This window comes from Lepidochelys kempii, chromosome 5, assembly GCF_965140265.1.
Source record: "Lepidochelys kempii isolate rLepKem1 chromosome 5, rLepKem1.hap2, whole genome shotgun sequence".
In the NCBI taxonomy this organism is placed as follows: domain Eukaryota; kingdom Metazoa; phylum Chordata; order Testudines; family Cheloniidae; genus Lepidochelys; species Lepidochelys kempii.
Genome location: NC_133260.1, coordinates 61,692,026 through 61,711,297, shown reverse-complemented (window position 1 = coordinate 61,711,297; position 19,272 = coordinate 61,692,026). Strand labels below are relative to the sequence as shown.

Sequence of the window (19,272 nt, the reverse complement as noted above, 5' to 3'; positions counted from 1 at the left end):
AAAAAATGGTTACTCACCTTTGTAACTGTTGTTCTTCGAGATGTGTTGCTCATATCCATTCCAAACCTGCCCCCCTCCCCTCTGTCGGAGTAGCCAGCAAGAAGGAACTGAGAGGGCGCCAGGTAGGAGGATCATATACTGAGCGCCATGGAGGCGCCACTCCAGGGGGCTCCCCAGCCTGATGGGATCCCTGCCCTATCCACCCCCCTCCCCGACTGCCCCCAGAACCGGGCAGGAGAGTCTCGTGGGCCACCGTAGTGGGTGCCCACCCCGCCCCTAAGAGCCAAAGGAACCTGCCAGGGGGCGAGGTGGGGAGTCCCAGAGGTGCTTACCTGGGGTGGCTCCCAGGAAGCATCTGGCAGGTCCCTCTGGCTCCTAGGGGTGGGGTAGCGTAGCTGGGGGAGAGGCCGCTCCCGCCACTGATCACATCAAAAGTGGCGCCTTAGGCATCAACTCCGTGGGTGCTCCGGGGCTGGAGCACACCCACGGGGAAAATTTGGTGTCTGCAGAGCACCTACCGGCACCTCCCCGCCCGGCCCCAACTCACCTCTGCTCCGCCTCCTCCCCTGTTCCTTTCACTGTTGTGCTTATATTCTCTACTCTCAGGGTGTTTTGATACAGCTTGTCCTAAATTATATTGTAAGCTCTTCAGTGAAAGGGCTGTCTTTCACTATATGGTCCAGCCCTGCAAACACTTACACACATGTAACTTCAAGCATGAGAGTAGTCCTATTGAATTCATGGGAGCGAAGTTACTCATGTATTTATGTTTGTACAGCACTAATCACAATAAGGCCCCGATCCTTATTTGGGCAATGCTGTAGCATACCAAAAAATAGTAAGTTAGTGCACAGTGGTTCTTAATGGATAGTTTTCTAGAATTCAGAACTATTATGTGAAAATAATTACTCAGTGAAATACTATCTCATAAACAGAGAAATAACATGGTAAATTGAACTTCCACTCTTTTTTCCTATTCAAGCATAATCTTAGTAATTTACATCTATGGATGTGTGTCATGTGACAATGGTAAGGAATCAAGGCAAAGTTCTTTTTTCTAACATTGCACCAGGAACTTTTTTAGAAAAGGGAACCATTATCATCATCCTTAAAGCTCTCACTCTGCTTCACTGTGGAATTTCAACCTAAAATGTCCTTCAGACTCTGCCTGGCTTCCTACACCAGATATCAATAAACAGTACACATAACTTCTCACAGTGCACAAAGATTTAGTTTTTAGATAGGATTTGATCCTGGCTTCATTTGAATAGTTAGTCACAAGCATTTGCAAGACCAGGGCCCTAGACTCTCTGACATTTCACCTTTAAAAGAATAAGCTGTGTAAAATGGATAGAGACAATTCTCTAGCACCTGAGTCAGTGATGGCTGAAGAAAAAGCATGTACAGTATAGAGATGTAAGAGTTACAGTGACATAACTGTGAGAATGTAAGATCTGTAGATACTCAGTTTTGAAAGAATCTTTAATCTGTTAAAAATAATTGCTTAACACTATGATTACATTTATATTTCACATTGTATTTTACAACTTGCTATACTTAGACAGGAGGGCAAACATACACAAAAACAGAATCATAACTTCTTTTTCTGCCTTTGGCCTTACAATAGAGATCCACAAAAACATTTTACTCAGCCGAAAGAATATTGTGTTTTTCATGCTACACTGTTTCTGTGCCTTCAAAGATATGTGGTCAAATTCTGATTTCAGTTATACTGGAGATGGTTTCACTGTCTTATATAGTCCCCTCGGGGAAAAAGAAATCTGAGACTAAACAGGCAACAAGCACAATAATTTTTTATATTATTATTATTATTATTTCTATAACCATAACACTTATGAGCCCTAGTCATGGAGCAGGACCCTACTGAGTTAGATAATGTACAAATACAGAACAAAAAGGCAGTCCCTGCTTCAAAGACAAGAGAAAATAAATGGATACAGACAAAATAGAGTACAATGAAACAATGTTGGTCAGCATGATAGGTCATAATCTCATGACACCAGCATTGTTGTCAAGTTTTTCATAGGCATCACAGAAAAAAGTTTTAGGGAGGGTTTTGAAGGAGAAAATCTTATTTGTTTTGCGGACATTTAAAGAGATCGCCTCCTAAGCAAGAGGGAGCAGCATGGGAGAGAGCACGGAGAGGGGACTTGTTTAAAAATGTAATAAAGCTTGCATCATGGGCCAATCAGAAGTGGGAGTTGACATCTAGATAGCAAATGAGAGATATAATGGGGATAGACCATGAAGGGCCTTGAAAGTGAAAACAAGTGTTTTATGCTTGGTGCGATAATGTGGGAGTCAGTGAAGGGATGCAAAGAAAGGGATGATATAGAATCAGAGAGTTTATGTCTAGAAGAGACTACCAGACCATCTAATGTGACCTCCTGTATATCACAGGCCACCAAGACCACCCTCCAAACACATACTAAACCCAACAACTGAAATTAGATCAAAGTATTACAGCCCACAGGAGATGAGACTATTATGTGTCACAGGGAGTGAATAGGAGGGACCAAGGTGCACCAGTGTCTGAGGCCCCCATGATGACAGGGAAATGATTAAGTGGAAAATACCCAGATAATCCCGGCAAAGCGACAAGAAAGGAAAATGATTTTTGCAGCAGAGTTCTAAATGAATATGAACAGGGTAAGGTTTACACACTCCTCAAAAAACAAATTCTTGCCTAGTCCTTTGATTAACATTAAATAAAGAACCTGAGGAAAATTACAAAATAAAATTAAATAAATAAAATTCGAAGTGAGAAAAATAAAAATGTGAATTTAGATTATGCAAACTTTCTTATACAAAATAATCAAGTTATGACTGCAATGCAGTTTTAATGAACTGCAAAGATTTGTTTGCTCCCCAAAAGAGCTGCCATCTACCATAAATAAGAAAGGATATTTATTTATGAAGTAAATAAAGATTAAATGAAATAAAGTTTTAAAGATGATAAATAATTAATTCAAGGGTCTGATTGTACCCATTCTATCTACCTGTACTGTTAGATCACATTCACCCAGAGGTGAAAGCAAGCTGGTACGGTCCAGTATGGTGTACCGGTAAGAGCCAATACACAGCCGACCGTACCAGCAGGGGGCAGCTTCCCAGGGGCCTGGCAATTTAAAAGGGTCCTGGGCTCCCAGCAGTGATTTAAAGGGCCCAGAATCATCCTTGGGCCCTTTAAATCATGGCTGGAACTCGGGTTGCGGTGATGGCAGCAGCTGGGAGGCTCAGGCCCTTTAAATCGCTGCCGGGTTGCGCTGAAGGGCTGGCTGGGGGAGCCCGGCCCCAGCCCCAACCCCAACCCTTTTGCCCACGGCCCCGCCCCTTCCAGTTGAGCCACCCTCCCCACCTTGCTCGGGACCACAGCTGCCCTGCGTACCGGTAAGTCCCTTAAGTTACTTTCACCCCTGCATTCATCACTGTAGCATCAGTTTCCGGAGGGTGCTTGACCCCCGCTCCACCCTAGGACCCCCCCCTCCACCAAGCCCCCACTCTGCCTCTGTCCTGCCTCCTCTCCCACAACTCTTCCTGCCCCCGCTCCCCCCCCAGCACCTCCTGAACAGCTGATCATAGAGCTGATCGGTGGGGCTGCCGTAGGTGCTCCAGCCCCAGAGCACCCATGCAGTTGGTGCCTATGTCTGTGGCCATTGTGGACACAAGGGGCATTTACAAAAAATGTTCATCAGCTTTATCACCACTTTAGCTGAACTGCGGACATATAGTGTAGATAAGCTTCTGGTATTTTTACTACGTTAGTTAAAGCTGATGAAAGCACAGTGATAAAAACAGGTTTGGGCCCAGTACCATGATTCCCTCCAGTTCAGCTGAACCTGTGTTTAAATTGGTTGGAATAATTCTATTAATTTCCCCATGGTGGACGATACCTGAATTTCTTATAATTTCTAAAGGCTATATAGCCCAAGAATCTCTGATTGCTCCCTACAGTTTCCTATTGGTAGGAGCGTTCTTCTCTTTTCAACATAGGTCATATACATTGTTTTTACATTTCTGTTTTGCAGTGTTCACTGCTACTGTTACATCATGACCAGGGTTACCATAACTGATAAAAGAAATCAGTTACACATAATTTGATTATTTTTAACTGATTAAAATAACAGGTTTCTTTTTAGAAGTGTGATCTTGAGAAAAAATCTGACTCTTTCTTTAAGCTCAAAAATACAAAGTCTTTCAGTTAATTGCAACCCTGTCTTTATGGTCCCAAGCAGAAGTGATGATGCAGCTGGACAGCTCTTGGGGTATTAACATATCCTCTTTTTTACTGGGATTGTGGTCCTTGCTTGGACAAGGTGTTTTCACAAGCCCTGACTGTGACCCATTAACAGCTCCCAAATAAATTTCAGAATGTGAAATGCCATTTCAGCATGAGAGGAAGACGATTTGACACCAAGGCACACACTGCCTTGGGTCACATCGCACAAGCGTCTCTGAAGTGCAGCGGGCACCCCAAACTCATCAGATTCTACAGAAGCTGGCAACACCAGGTTAATATTTGGTGCTACCTGTTTTATACCTGCTCAGGCTCTTTCCCTGTGAGTAGAGGCCTGGAGAAGCAGGAGGCTCTGGTGGGATACTTACAAAGGCATCGCACATCACCATCACCACGTTGCGCGCTCTCTGGCTGCTGCCCGCGCCCAGGTGTCCCCAAGCCGCCGGACGCGCCTTCGCACCTCCCCAGCGGGTGGAAGCCAGCAGCAGCAGCACCAGAGCCGCCAGCACCACCGTCCGGGCCCCTTCTCCGCACCGCCCCCTCATCCTCTCCCCTAGCCCAGGGCCAGGTCCCCGGGCACACGGCCCCTCACACAGCCGCAGGGCGAGCAGCACTCCCCGGCAGCCAGGCTGCAGCCACTGAGCGAGGGCTGGGCCTAAAGCCCGCGCTGCCCACCCCAGCGCTTTGACAGGGCCCGGCGACAGGCCGGCCCCTGCCTGAGGCCTGAGAGCAAGACCCCGTGACTCTGCCCGCAGCAGACCAAACTACGGCGCCCATCAGGCCCCGCCGCAGCGGGCCACGACGAACTACACCTCCCGTCATGCCTCGGAGGTTAGGCGGTGAGGGGGGTGGGGGGGATGAACTACGACTCCCATCATGCCACAGGAGCGGGAGGACGGTAAGATAGCCGCGTGCTGGGCCGCGTCAAGAGCCCTCCCGCGGAAAGGGTAGTAACCGAGTCAGTGCGCCTGCGCGGCCGAGCCGGGTGGCCGGGGCACGGGGAGTTGGTGGCTGGTAATTGAGGCGGAAGGTGGAGGCAGGTGAAGCGCTCAGGGGGAGCGGGCGTAGGGGGCGGGGCCGCTGGCGGCTCCTGAGGGACTTTGCTGCCCCCCCCCCCCCGCGAGCGGCGCGGCGGCTCTGCGCGAGGCTTGCGTGGGCCCAGCGCTCCCCAGCTAAGCCGGGGCGGTCAGGGTCCGTGGGTGGAAGGGGACCCTGTGCCCGGGGAGGGTGCCGCGGGACCGGTGCGCGTTGCTGAGTGGGAGGCCTGGGGCCCCGTGGGCGGCAGCTGCTGGTGAAGTGGCGTAACAGGGCAGTCCCGCTGGCTGAGAGGTCTCCGCTCTGGGCAGGGAAGGCGAAATAGCCCGAAGAGCGGCGGCGCGGGGGGGGCTAGCGCTAGATCCACAAAGGGACGGGGGGAGCGTACGCTGCAACCCCCGCCCCCCGGCTGCAGCCTGCCCAGGGCTACAGCCGTGATGGGCTGACGCCACAGCGCTGAAAATAGCAGTGCAGATGTTCCGGCTTACCCAAGCAGGGATGTCTACACACTACTATTTTTACCGTTGTAGCTCGGGCCCTGCAAGCCTGAATCTGTACAGTGGGTTCTGAGACTTGCTGCCACGGGAGTTGTGTCGTGTTCCCCCCCCTCGCCCCCCGTAAAGACATACACACGCTTATAGTCAGTGTTGCAACACCTGGTATTTCGGCACTCTGCTGCCAAGTGGGATCCTTAGCCCTGAGTTAGGTGCCCAGGCTCCTTATACCATGCATGGGGTGAGTTAGACTCCAAAGAAAGGGATTTACAAATACCAGTATGCTGAGCAGGGAGCTGTCCAATCTGGCAGTAGGAAATGCCAAGGAGAAGCGTGGGGGCTAACCCTCATCTCTCAAAGTGAGTTAGGTGCCTGACTCAAGGCCAGAGATAGAGGGCCTATCTCTACTTTGGCATCACAGATCTGAACTGGGATCCACTCCTGGAGTTAGGCACCTAAGCCAGGTCAGCCCTTTTCATGAAAAACTGGAGATCCCCCCCCCCATATTGTAGCCAGTAACCTGGTGATCAGGTTACTGACCTGGGATGTGGGAGATCTGTTTTAAAATTTCTGCTCAGAAGCAGGGACTTGAACTTAGTTCACCCATATCCAGGGAGTAACTGCCAGAGTATAGAGTTATTATCTTTCCAGTCTCACTGGTCTGTGACTGTGCTAGATAATAAATAAATAAATAGTAATATATGACTTCTATTCACAAAAAGAAAAGGAGTACTTGTGGCACCTTAGAGACTAACCAATTTATTTGAGCATAAGCTTTCGTGAGCTACAGCTCACGTCATCGGATGCATACTGTGGAAAGTTTAGAAGATCTTATTATATACGCACAAAGCATGAAGAAATACCTCCTCCCGAGAGTGGGGTGGGAGGAGGTATTTTTCATGCTTTGTGTGTATAAAAGATCTTCTACACTTTCCACAGTATGCACGCGATGAAGTGAGCTGTAGCTCACGAAAGCTTATGCTCAAATAAATTGGTTAGTCTCTAAGGTGCCACGAGTACTCCTTTTTTTTTTGCGAATACAGACTAACATGGCTGTTACTGACTTCTATTCAGTTTTTCATAGTGGACCCTTGCTCCCCAGTATAGTGTTTCTTTTCTACTCATTCAGACATAGATCCTTTTACACTGGGGTATCCCCTTCCTGCCACTCTCCCCATCCTGGCAATGATGATAATTGCATCCGAATCATGTACGCTTTCTAATGCTGCATGTGTTAGAGTGAGTGTAAATAATGTGTGTATCAGACTGATGTGTGTGTACAATATACTTAAATATACATGTATGTGCTTTAAATGATACTATGTGTAAACTTCAAAATATATTGTTAACTTTATTGTTTATGTTTCCATTTTTTTACAAAAACAAACTTGAATATTTCCTTCATTCCTGCACATATCCCTTCCAAACTTATGAAGTGTTCTTTCCCACATTAGGAAGTGGAATTTGAAGTTGCTCAGTGATCTTGGTAGAATGGTATGGTCAAAAAGTGTTGGGAAAATCTTTAAAATGTGAATGACATAGAAACATGTAAATCTCCATATTACTCGTTTCAGAGTAGCAGCCATGTTAGTCTGTATTCGCAAAAAGAAAAGGAAAACTAGTGGCACCTTGGGGACTAACCGATTTATTTGAGCATAAGCTTTCGTGAGCTACAGCTCACTTTATGATACATCTGAGTACATGATTGGTCCCAATAACTTCAGTGGGACTACTCACATACTAAAAATGATGCATGTGCTTGGGATTGGGGTTTAGAGGTGTACTATCACATATACATTTTTTTATTTGTGTACTGCTTTTTTGTCTGTACTGGATTGATAATTATTTGAGGCAGGGATTTTGTCTTATACTTGTACAGCAGCGAACATATTGTTAACATTTGCTAAAATGTTTTCTCTGTGTATGATAATGCAATATAAGTCGAATGCTTTGAATAGTATTTGATATAAATGTCTTTTCTTAAAACTAATTTTCTGTCCTTTTGACTTTAGCAGTAATAATGTCAAATAAGGAGGTGAAGGCAGCACTGAAAAGTGCCAGAGATGCAATAAGAAATAAAGAATACAAAGAAGCCTTAAAACATTGCAAGGTAATTAATTCTTCCACTTGTATAAACATTAATTGTGTGTACATATAAAAAGCCCTACTATTTTCTGTCTACTGGAATTGTACTCTATACTTTCTGCAGTAATATACATACTAAGTAATGTACACATCTTGGCAGTGTTCATAGTGAATGTTTTGCTGTGGGGTAATCACTAAAATCCGATGGATCAGTCTTCTTTTCTTGAATGAAGGTGAAGTTCACCAGAGTCAGACAAATGCCACCCTTTCAGTTCACACATTGGATCTTATTGCTAGATGGTAGATATTGTGGGTTGGTGTGATGTTGATTTCATTAGTTGCCCATGTTAGCTTGTCCAGAAAAGGAGATCAGTTTTCGGTTGCATGTGCTTAAATGCGAAGCAGAGGGTACAATAACTCCTCACTTAAAGTCATCCCAGTTAACATTGTTTCGTTGTTATGTTGCTGCTCTGTTAGAGAACATGCTCGTTTAAAGTTGCACAGTGTTCGGTTATAACACCCTCCACCCCCGGCGCCTCCCACCTGCCAGCAGGCCCCACAGATCAGTGCCTCCCCACTCACTTCTGTGCCTCCTGCCCACTGCAGTCAGCTGTTTCGCAGCACGCAGGGAGGTGAGGAGGGAGGACATGGCATGCTTGGGGGAGGGAGTGGGACTGGGCGGGAAGAGGTGGGGTGGAGTGGAGTGAAAGCAGGATGAGGCCTTGGGGGAAGGGGTGGAGTGGGGGCAGGGCCTGGGGCAGAGCACCCCCTGGCAGTTTGAAAAGTCAGCGCCTTTGGGCCCGGAAGCCCACGGCTGTTTCCAGCTCTGCAGGGATCTAGAGGCCCAGTGCCTCTGCATTGTGTGTCCCAAGCATACCATGCAACCTGGCAGATTGGCTCCCTTAGGAGATGACTGGTCTCACCAGCATCTCAGGGGGTGGGAGGTGTTCAGTGACTAACTGGTGCAGGCTGTGTGATCTGCTGCTCAGCAGAGACATCCCCATGGGGTGCTGGGGATAGGATGCAGCACACTGTCCCTTCCTTTGTCCTGCTGCTTGCCTGCTCTGCCTGGCTCCCATGTTGAGCCCAAAGCCACAGAGCTTGCATGGGGAGGACTTTGCAGGCCTAGGAGTGGGGTGTCGTTGGTCCACACTCTCAGCAGAGCTCTGGGGCCAGAGGATATTCACTTACCTAGTCACAGCTGTGAGTCAAACTGCACCAAACTGGCATAAAGAAATTTACCAACAAAAAAGAAATAAAGCAAAACCGCAATCTCTAGATGTGTTTTTTTGAGTTGGGAAAGTTCAGCAAGAGAAGCAGCCGGACGATCCACCCTCTTCCACCGTCTGACTCTACCACCTCAAACAAGCTTCACAATCATCATTGCTGAGTATAGTATTACATTGTTTAAAATTGTTTAAAACTTATACTGTATATGTATATAATGTCTTTTGTCTGGCGAAAAAGATTTACCTAAGCCCTCCCACCCCCCATTTAGCATTAATTCTTACGGGGAAATTGGATTCGCTTAACATTGTTTCGCTTAAAGTTGCATTTTTCAGGAACATAGCTACAACGTTAAGCAAGGAGTTACTGTATTAATTCTCAGATGACTGTGACAAAAGTCTGTTTCTAACCATAGACTTTAGAGGAATCCTTCAATGACCACAGTTACTGAGACCTGTGTCACGAGGACTGTCCATATGCAGTTTCTTCTTGCTAAAGAAAGCTACCAATTAAAACAATAACCTTTTATTAATGCTCTAACTTATGTTATCACTATGCAGAAAGTAACATCTTGTTAAATAGATACCTAATAAATAAAATTCACTGTGTACCAGACTAGTATGTTCAGGAGCTTTTATTCTAGAAAGTAAGAAAACTGATTAATCAAACTCGGTAGTTGAGTCTGTAAGACACATTTAGTACACTAGCTTCATTTGAACTCTTACATTTTTAGGCAGTGCTGAAACAAGAGAAAAATAACTACAATGCCTGGGTGTTTATTGGCCTGGCAGCTGCAGAGTTAGAGCAGCCTGATCAGGCCCAAAGTGCATACAAAAAGGCTGCTGAACTTGAACCCAGCCAGCTACTGGCATGGCAGGTATGTATTCGACTCTAGTTCCCCTTTACCCGTCCTATTAAATAAGCTACTGTGTTCTTAAGTATAGGAACAAGATCCAATCAACATTTGACTCTTAGGGCAGATCCTCAAGTTGTGTAAATTGTCATATAACAAATTATACCAGTGCGGATCTGACTCCTTGTATGTACAATGTGAAAACCAATGGGAGTTGCATGTGTGTAAAAGAGGGCAAGTTTTGGTTTCATTATATTTAAATTATGATAGGTCTTCTAATGGATAAATATGTTTCATTTCCTTGGAAAACAAAACAAACAAACAGAAAAAGTATGCTTATCCCCCTTAGGTGCTTTCTTAGTTCCCTTGCTCATGACTCAGTAAATTTAATTTGGTGTTTCTCTTCTATAAGAGAGAACATTGTGCACAATAACTTTTTTCCCAGCCTCTGATACAGAGTTGTGAAAATTGGACTATGTTGTTGATTTCCATGGTCCTAGGCAACAATAATAGACACTCTTTAAGATGGTTGTGCAAGTGATAATCTACAACGTGTGCTATTATATTAGATTCCTGTGCCCTTAGGGCACATCATGAAGCATATGGCTGAAGGCTAGGTCGTTGATTCATGTGTCTGGTAAAAGGGAATATTTAGTGTTTTGTAACTTAATAAAGAGGTTTTTTAATATCAGTAATTTTAATTTTTTTAAATGCAACAATTGGACATATATTGAACTTACCTTAATTGAATCCTCATCAGCCAGTCAGGCTCTGGCTTTTTTTAAGATAGTACAAAACAGTAACTTACTGAGACAAAAATGTTTTCTGTAGTCTTGCACAATTTAAGATGCTTTATTGTTGTCCATTGACTGGTGTTAAAATATGATTTTACTTAACTGTGTTCAGGTAGTCTGTGTTCCACTTAACTAATCTCAGAAATCATTTTAAGAAAATACAGTGATCTTTTATTATAATGTAAATGATATTTAAGAACATAGGAATGGCCATACTGGGTCAGACAAGAGTCTGTTTAGCCCAGTATCCTGTCTTTCGACAGTGGCTAGTGCCAGATGCTTCAGAGGGTATGAACAACACAGCAATTATTGAGTGATCCATCCCATATTGTCCAGGCCCAGGTTCTGGCAATCAGTGGTTTGGGGGCACCCAGAGCATGGGGTTGTGTCCCTGACCATCTTGGCAAATAGCCATTGATTGAGCTATCTACCATGAACCTTTTTGAGCCCAATTATATTTTTGCCCTTCACAGAATTCCCAGCAACGAGTTCCACAGGTTGACTGTGCGTTGTGTGAAGAAATACTGCCATGTTTTTGTAGCCCCCTTTTTTACCCAAGCAGCTAGTTGAAGTTTGGGGTCCAAGGGATGTTTCAGTTAGGAGGAAAAATTGGTGATAGTCAGGTATTTCTCTGATGCAGTTTTGTTTGTTTATAAAGAAAGTGTCTCTGAACATGGAAGGAATTGTGTAGCAGAAAGCAGTTCTTTTGCTCACAGCACCAAGTACACTCTTCTCAGCCTGCACCCTGATCCAAAAACCACTCTGCAGGTTTCTTCCAGAGGCAGACACTGTTTTCAGCTGCTTTTTCAGGCTGACTGTCTCGGCTCTATGTGTTCTGCATTCCCCACCCTTTACAAAACACACCACTGACCATCTCTGCCCCAACAGTCTGAAAATACTTGGAAAGGAGCTTTGTGATTAACATACTCTGACAGTTTTGTTACTTGAAGAATGCATTCACACCCAGTCTCAAAGAAGTTTCTGATCTAAGCAGTCACCAGTACCTCTCAGCATAACATTATATTCTGATCCTGCATTGAGATTTGAGCAGACAGATCCCAATAGAGCTGCACTGAAGGCATTGGGTTTCTTGTGGGCACAGCCAGACTGCATGCCTTAAAATGATCTTGGAAATATCAGATGTGAAATCTAACATACATTTTACTTTTGTTTAGGGATTAGCAAATTTGTATGAGAAATCTAACCAAACAGATGTCAAAGAAAACTTGTTCAATGTTTACCAAAAGCTCTTGGAACTCTATGAAAGGTAAAGAATATTTTAGATTAAATTATGACACTGCAACATGTTATCTTAAAATTTCAGTTGCAATAGAAAAAATCCAGTTTTAATGCCATCACTGATACATGTGATAATCTGCCACTGACACGGCTACGACTCTGAAACCTGTGTATAGTAACTAATTCTAATACTCATGTTGTATCTGAGGTAAGGCCTTGTCACCCCTAGTGGTTTTCTATAATGTGAAGTTGGGATAGAGATAAATTATCACTTTCCTATTGTCTTTTTATAAGAAGAAATCTTTTGGAATAAATATTATCTAAACTATTGACATTAAGTATCTGGTGTCATGACTGTATCCATTGACTTAATGTGGTGCATAGATGGATGAACTTTATAAATCTCATAACTCTCAGTTGATGTTGATGGTTAGCATAAATATCACTAGTACCTGTACTAACAATTTTTATGGTCACAGGGAATTTCATCTCCCATTACAGTTTACAGTTCTAAACAAAGCTAGCTCTGGTTGTATGTCACCAGTTTCCTCAACTGATTGAAGTGTTCTTATTGCTTTGTTTTTGTGATTTTGGTTTTGGCTAATGGACACTGTCAACTTATAAATCATACATCTTTTTAAACATTTTTAATTACTTCTGTTACAAGTAACATCTAAGATAACTATAATTGAAAGATTAATGGAAAATACTTTTGTTCCAGTTTGTTTACTTTTTGCATTTGACAGCATTTAGGATAAACTGACTATATACAGTTTGCTTAGATTTTTCACACAGTAACTGCAAGAGAAAAACATTCTAAAAAAATTCACAATAGTTGCATTAGAACTTGGAGGCACATATAGTATCTGCAGCAACTTCTAATGCTTTCATTTAAAAAAGAAAAAAAAGTCTAGATTTCAAGTTGTCAGTGTGTCTTGAAGAATGCATTTCTCCATATTTGTTAGAAAACAGACCTAGCCTTTTCGTGTTTTTTTTTTTCCCCATCTTCTTCTAGTACTGACAAGCAGAAGTGGTGTGAAGTGTGTAGGAAACTTGTGGAATTGTATCACCAAGAAAAAAAATACCTAGAGGTCAGTTACTGGTTTACTGTCTCTCCTCTTCCTATGCAAATTATTCATATTTTTTTTTGTAGCGAGCACTCATCTCGCTTAATTATATACCTCTGTTCTCCGACCAGCTTTTACCACTAAATTTAGAGGCAATCTATTGAATTGACATGTCTTAACATAAAAAGCAATCCTAGAAATGGTTAGTTTACCTTTTATTAAAAGGAAGTTGCAATCATTTTGTTCAATACAATGTTCTGAAATTCACCGTGTTGACATGTTGTGTCATATAAACAAAATTGCATTAAAATGTTAGTTTCTGGTGGCAGTCAAGCATTTGAATATTTTTCCACTTTTTTTTTTTAACTCAGGGACTCAGAAGTTAGGAAATGCCAGCTCAAAGGATGCCTATGCAACCTTAATTCTGCCCTCTTGTGCTTATGCATTATAATACAGTTTGTAATTAAATGATGACATACTATTTTTTCTACAGTATTTTTTCATCTACTCCAGTTTTTTGGGAGTATTTCGATTCCTTGAAGTTTGAGAACTTTAATGTTAGTTTCATAGCAAAAATTCTTTGCCAAGGATTATTATTAGTTTGTTATTTTGTTTGCAAGGCAGACAAACCTTTGAAAACCTAGATGTAAAACATAAACCAGAGTTTGCTCAGTAGTAGGAGGGATTGAACCTGGGATCTCAGGTTCTAGAAGCATGAGCTTCTGCTGTGTGAGCCTTAAAATCCAGCTCTGGTATCTCAAAGCCAGTATTAGACTCATAAATTCAGCTTCCTCTATGTGGTCCAGCCACTAGAGAGAGAGAGAGAGAGAGAGAGAGCCACACTGTGGTTATTTGATACTTTCTGTGTTTCACTTCTGTTAACAGTCTCAAATTTTAATAGGTATTCCATTCTCTGTCTGAATATAATGCAGAGTCACTTCGCTGCTGGAAAAGATAATAGTGCCTGGGGAGCTATTTTCTTTTTTAAACTGGTCATCAGAAGTATGGTTTATCGAATTCTTTACCTTACACAGTGCATGTAGGGTAGTATCAGACCTATTGTTAATGCAGATTCCTCTATTATGATGGAGTTTTTGAAGGAACATTTGAAAGGTTTCTTTACAGCAGTATTTTGTTATACAAGGTTAAATGAGCAATTACAGACCATCAGCTACATCTGTTGTACTAAACTGCTTAAATACCACTAGTTCTGTTGACTGTACTAAACAGCACTGTGTAGTAATTTGTCCAACACTCACTCATTAGCCCTTGCCTCTTGCTAAGTGCTAATGCTATTTTCCAACCACTTAAGTTGGGAAATTGTAAATCTTATTGGCAAGGGGTTAAAATAAATTGGCGTGATCACACTGGGTGTCAGATTTTTAAATGAATTACAGAATGATTCATTTCTCTTTCCTGTTGACAGGTGGCTCGCACATGGCACAAACTGATAAAGATAAAACAGGAGGAAGGTGCAGATAATGCTGAGCTCCACCAGCTATGGAAGAGGCTGATCCAATTACTGCCAGACAGTACACAGAATCAAGATAATGAGACACAGCAGTTGGTAATGTTTCTCCCTCCTACTCAAATCATAGAAATGGAGAGCTTGAGAGGTCAGCTAGTCCATCCCTCACAGCATGCTGGGCAAGATCAAGTATATCTAGAGCATCCTTGACAGCTATTTGTCTAACCTGTTCTTAAAAATCTCCAATGTTGCTGTTCCACAGTCTCTCTATTCCAGTGCTTAACTATTCTTATCATTAGAAAGTTTCCCCTAATATCTAACCTCAGTCTCCCTTGCTACAAATTAAGCTGATTACTTCTTGTCCTACCTTCAATGGACATTCAGAACAATTGATCACTGTCCTCTTTATAACAGCCTTTAACATATTTGAAGATTGTTATCATGTCCCTACTCAGTCACTTTTCTCAAGACTAAACATGCCTGTTTTTTTAACCTTTCCTCATAGGTCAGGTTTTCTAAACCTTTTATCATTTTTATTGCTCTCCTTTGGACTTTCTCCAATTTGTCCACACCTTTTTTAAAGTATAGCTCCCAAAACTGGTGCCAAGTAGAGTGGCCCAATTACCTCCAGTGTCTTTCTTACGACAGTCCTGTTAAATCATCCCAGAATATTAGCCTTTTTTTCAGCTGCATCACGTTGTTTACTCATATTCAATTTGTGATCCACTATAATGCCCAAATTCTTTTCAGCAGTATTACTGGCTAGTCAGTTATTCACTATTTTGTGTTTTTTTTCCTTCTGAAGTGTTCTTTACTGTTGTCTTAATTGAATTTCATCTTGTTGATTTCAGACTAATTCTCCAGTCTATCAAGCTCATTTTGAATTCTAATCCTGTCCTCCAAAGTGTTTGCAACCCCTCCCATCTTGGTGACATAAGCAAATTTTAAAGCATTAAAGTCCTGTGGGATCTCACCCGTCCTCCATGAGTTCTCAAAAATTATCACTAATGGTTCCAAGATTTCTTCAGCTAGTTCCTTAAGTACCTTTGGGTGAATTTCATCAGACCATGAATACATCTAACTTAACTAAATATTCTTTAATCCATTCTTTCTCTATTCTGGCTTGTGTTCCTTCCCCCTTGTTGTTAATATTAATTATGTTAAGCATTTGGTCACAATTAATCTTTTTAGTGAAGACTGAAGCAAAATAGCCATTAAACACCTTAGTGGATACAGGCAACTAGACTTTGGGTTAAATTTTAAAAAGTGCTTAAGTGACATGAAGAGCCCAAGACCCATTGACTTTCAGTGGGATTTAGGCTTTTTGAAAATTTTGTCTGTAGGTTTCTAAGTCACTTAGGCTCAGATCCACAACGGTATTTAGCCTTCTAACTTCCACTGAAATCAGTGGAAGTTGGGAGCCTAAATAACATTGTGGTCCTGGGCCATAGACCCTTTGAAAATATTACACACTGTGTGTCCCAGAATATTGGTAATAGAAATTAAATCAGGAGAATTTATTGGAGATGGAAGAATACATTTTTGAAAAGCCCCTGTAATGTAGTGTCTTACATAACTGCTGTTTTAAAAAAAAATCTTTTGTGATGCATTACTTTTAAAAGTTTAGATTCATTTTGGCAGTGTTAAGGTTCTATCTTAAAGGCACCCAAAATAGGAGCATCAAAATGAACACTTGCATACCAATATTTAATAAGTTATTCAAGCTCATAGCTGTCATAATGGATAGTGCTTCATGTGCGCTCTTTTTGGTATATATCTTATGCCATTGCATGAATTAGATTGTTTACCTCCTTCAACTAGTAGCACACTTACTACCAGGCTTTGAACACTACATGAATAATACTTGAGTATGAAGAACCACCCTGTTATGTATTTTGCTCTTTGCACAACAGAAGTTCTATGAAGGACCACCTGGGCACAGTGGGGCCAAATAAACATATTATAATCATGTTTATGGTATATTGCACCCTGTTTAGTTACCCAAAATAGTGACTAAATTTCATAAGTTCACTATTTGTAGCTTTTCTTGCTAATTCACACTGTTGTACACTTACCAATTTCTTATTTCAGCTTTTTACTGCATTTGAACATGCAGTGAACTCTGTAGACACGGTTCCCAGTGAAGACCACCAAAAGCTTTATAAAAACTTCATTCAGTGTTTGTCAAAAGTAAGAACAGTTTAATTTATAGTCTCTTCAATAACACAAATAACATCTAATAATACTGCATGAATAGCTAAATAAATTGCTTTGACTTTTTTTCCTCAAGTTTCCTCATGAGACTGCCAGGCTGAAGAAGGCCTGTGATGATATGATGGTTTTGTATCCCACCATGAGTTATCCTTTAGAAGTGCTCTGCTTGCACTTTATTCAGTCAGGTGAGTGGGATGGTTTTGGTTCATTTTTGTTGTTCCAAATCTTGTATCTTTTCACTGTGACTTTTGTCTTGCCCTTCACTCCCCCAGCCCTTCTCATAAAAAAGGGAACCAGTCTTTCAAGATCTGTTACTTCACTTTGTTGAGGGAAGATGTAGTTTGAGGCAACTTGCACCACTTTTCAACACAAATACATTGTCTATATTAGGTGCTATGTTTCTACCACCCTGGAGAGGAAGACAGTTCTGTTCTAAACTATAGTGTCTCAGAGCTGTGAAACTTAGTACTACTGTAGCATCAAAGGACTTCTTAAAAAATAAGTATTCTTTGTTCAAGACCAGTTCTGGATTCTTGATTCCTTTGCTGGCAGTGTACTCAGTCCCATGGGAAGAGTGCTTCACGAAGCTTAAAAGGAGCCTCTCTAGATAAGTGAAGTTTAGCTACATGAGGTTTGAAGAGAATCCTGTTTGCTTGTCTTTGGTGGAAAGGATGGTGTTAATAAAACCAAAGCTCTGGAGATGGCTAAAGTGAGAGAATTGGTGAACCAGTATACCCCTTTCCTCTTGGTAGGAACATTCATGAATCTTTTTCCACAAGACTTCCTGGTGGGTGGGCAGTAAATGGGGCTTTTTAGGGTGTTTCAGTGAAGTGGAGGAGAGGGGTCTTTTTTAAAAACAGATTTGTTTGTTATATGCTTTAAGAAGGCAGCATGCAGTCTTCCACACTGCCGGGTTTGAAACTGTGTTAAATTTCAGTTTTGAGCGCTCACTGTTGCATTAATATTCTATAAGTGAATAAAAGAAAAGGAGTACTTGTGGCACCTTAGAGACTAACCAATTTATTTGAGCATGAGCTTTCGTGAGCTACAGCTCACAGCTGTAGCTCACGAAAGCTCATGCTCAAATAAATTGGTTAGTCTCTAAGGTGCCACAAGTACTCCTTTTCTTTTTGCGAATACAGACTAACACGGCTGTTACTCTGAAACCTATAAGTGAATAGTGATTTTAAATGTGTCAGCTTTTGGTGTCACAGCTGATACCTTAAAGGGTCCAGAAGTGACTTTCAAGTTGGACACCCCCAAAAACACTACTTGTAAATATACAGTCATATCGACCAGGAATGTCACACAAAAACTAAGTAGAAGTGTATGCCAAGAATCCATACAGAAATTCCTGTGTTTTTTAAACAATAAAGCTGTATAATTTCCTTTGTTAGGAGTGGAAGAATGCCTTATAGTACCAAGTTTCAGGGAGCTAGGCATCATGAAAGTAATACAGCAGCAGAAAAATTGTAATACAGAACTCTTAATTTCAGTGTTTAAAACAATTGAACCCAGTGGAGAGGAACCAGCAAGAACAAACCAACAAGCATAATTCATCTGCAAGAAGTGCTAGTACATAGTCTATTGTATCACAGCAGAACAATCCAGAATGTGTGCATTCCATTAAATATAAGTCTGAACCCAAATATGTAATCAGGCTTCTATGCTTTAAAACAAAGAGAAGGGAATTGTTAAGCTCATTCTGTTTCTTTGTGACTTTCCTGAGCATCTTAAAGCTGAAGTTCCATCTCAAAATAGATATGGCTGGCTGCTATGGAATGCACGGATCTGCACCAGGCCCAAAACTGCTGAATTCACTCCTCCTTGCAAAGAGTCATTTATTATTTTCATCTCTATGTGCCTGGACCAGTATTGGTAAAATGAATCTTAACTATCCAACCATATAGTTTCCTGAGCTTTAACAGTTTTCAGTGTTCTCTCTTTATCCTTGCTGGAATAAGCAGACATCCATTTCAGTTACAGTTATTCCATTAAATTCAATGGAATTACTGATCCTAGGCCAGTGGTGAACTTGTTCAGAGACCAAAGGAATTCCTACTGGCCTTGGAATTTGCTGTGTGACCTTGGCCAAGTCACTTCACTTCACTGTGCCTGATTCCCCTCCAACCTTTTGTCTGTCGTGAAAGATTATAAGCTCTATGGCGAAGGGACTGTCTTTTATCTAGGTGTTTGCATTGTGCCTAAAGTAATGGGACCCTGATTGCAATTGGGGTCTCCTAGAACCACATATAATACACTGTATAGCCTAAATGTAAAGATCAAACACTGATTTCTTTATTGTAGTGTGCCGATACTACATTGCAGTCCATTTTGTCATTAAGCTGATAGTTTTGCACTTTAAGAAAGATGTGGACTTGAAACTGCACTCAAATTCTAGCATGTGTTCACTTATTTGTAGAACATAAAACATTGTAAAGAGGTTACGGTCAACACTTCAAAGATCACACAATATAATACAGCACACAATATCTAAACGAGTTTTACAAGGTGTGTTGTACCAATAAAATAAAAACC

At 41.9% G+C, this 19,272-nt stretch overlaps 2 protein-coding genes across 9 annotated transcripts in view; one reads left to right on the top strand and one right to left on the bottom strand.

Moving 5' to 3' along the window:
* ARSK (arylsulfatase family member K) overlaps positions 1-5,040 on the bottom strand; it is a 54,019-nt gene extending 48,979 nt beyond the window's left edge. The window contains exon 1 of the mRNA XM_073344536.1: positions 4,627-5,040. Within this exon, the coding sequence (XP_073200637.1) occupies positions 4,627-4,803 (177 nt within the window). The 5' untranslated portion in view covers positions 4,804-5,040. The remainder of the gene's footprint in view (positions 1-4,626) is intronic.
* Positions 5,041-5,208: 168 nt separating this feature from the next.
* SKIC3 (SKI3 subunit of superkiller complex) overlaps positions 5,209-19,272 on the top strand; it is an 86,083-nt gene continuing 72,019 nt past the window's right edge. Inside the window, exons 1-8 of one of the 8 annotated variants that reach the window (XM_073344528.1) lie at positions 5,209-5,294; positions 7,800-7,897; positions 9,833-9,976; positions 11,922-12,013; positions 13,001-13,076; positions 14,479-14,619; positions 16,612-16,710; positions 16,811-16,919. In XM_073344528.1, coding sequence (XP_073200629.1) covers positions 7,808-7,897; positions 9,833-9,976; positions 11,922-12,013; positions 13,001-13,076; positions 14,479-14,619; positions 16,612-16,710; positions 16,811-16,919 — 751 coding nt within the window. In that variant the 5' untranslated portion in view covers positions 5,209-5,294; positions 7,800-7,807. The other 7 variants (XM_073344529.1, XM_073344527.1, XM_073344532.1 and 4 more) reach the window with 7 other exon arrangements.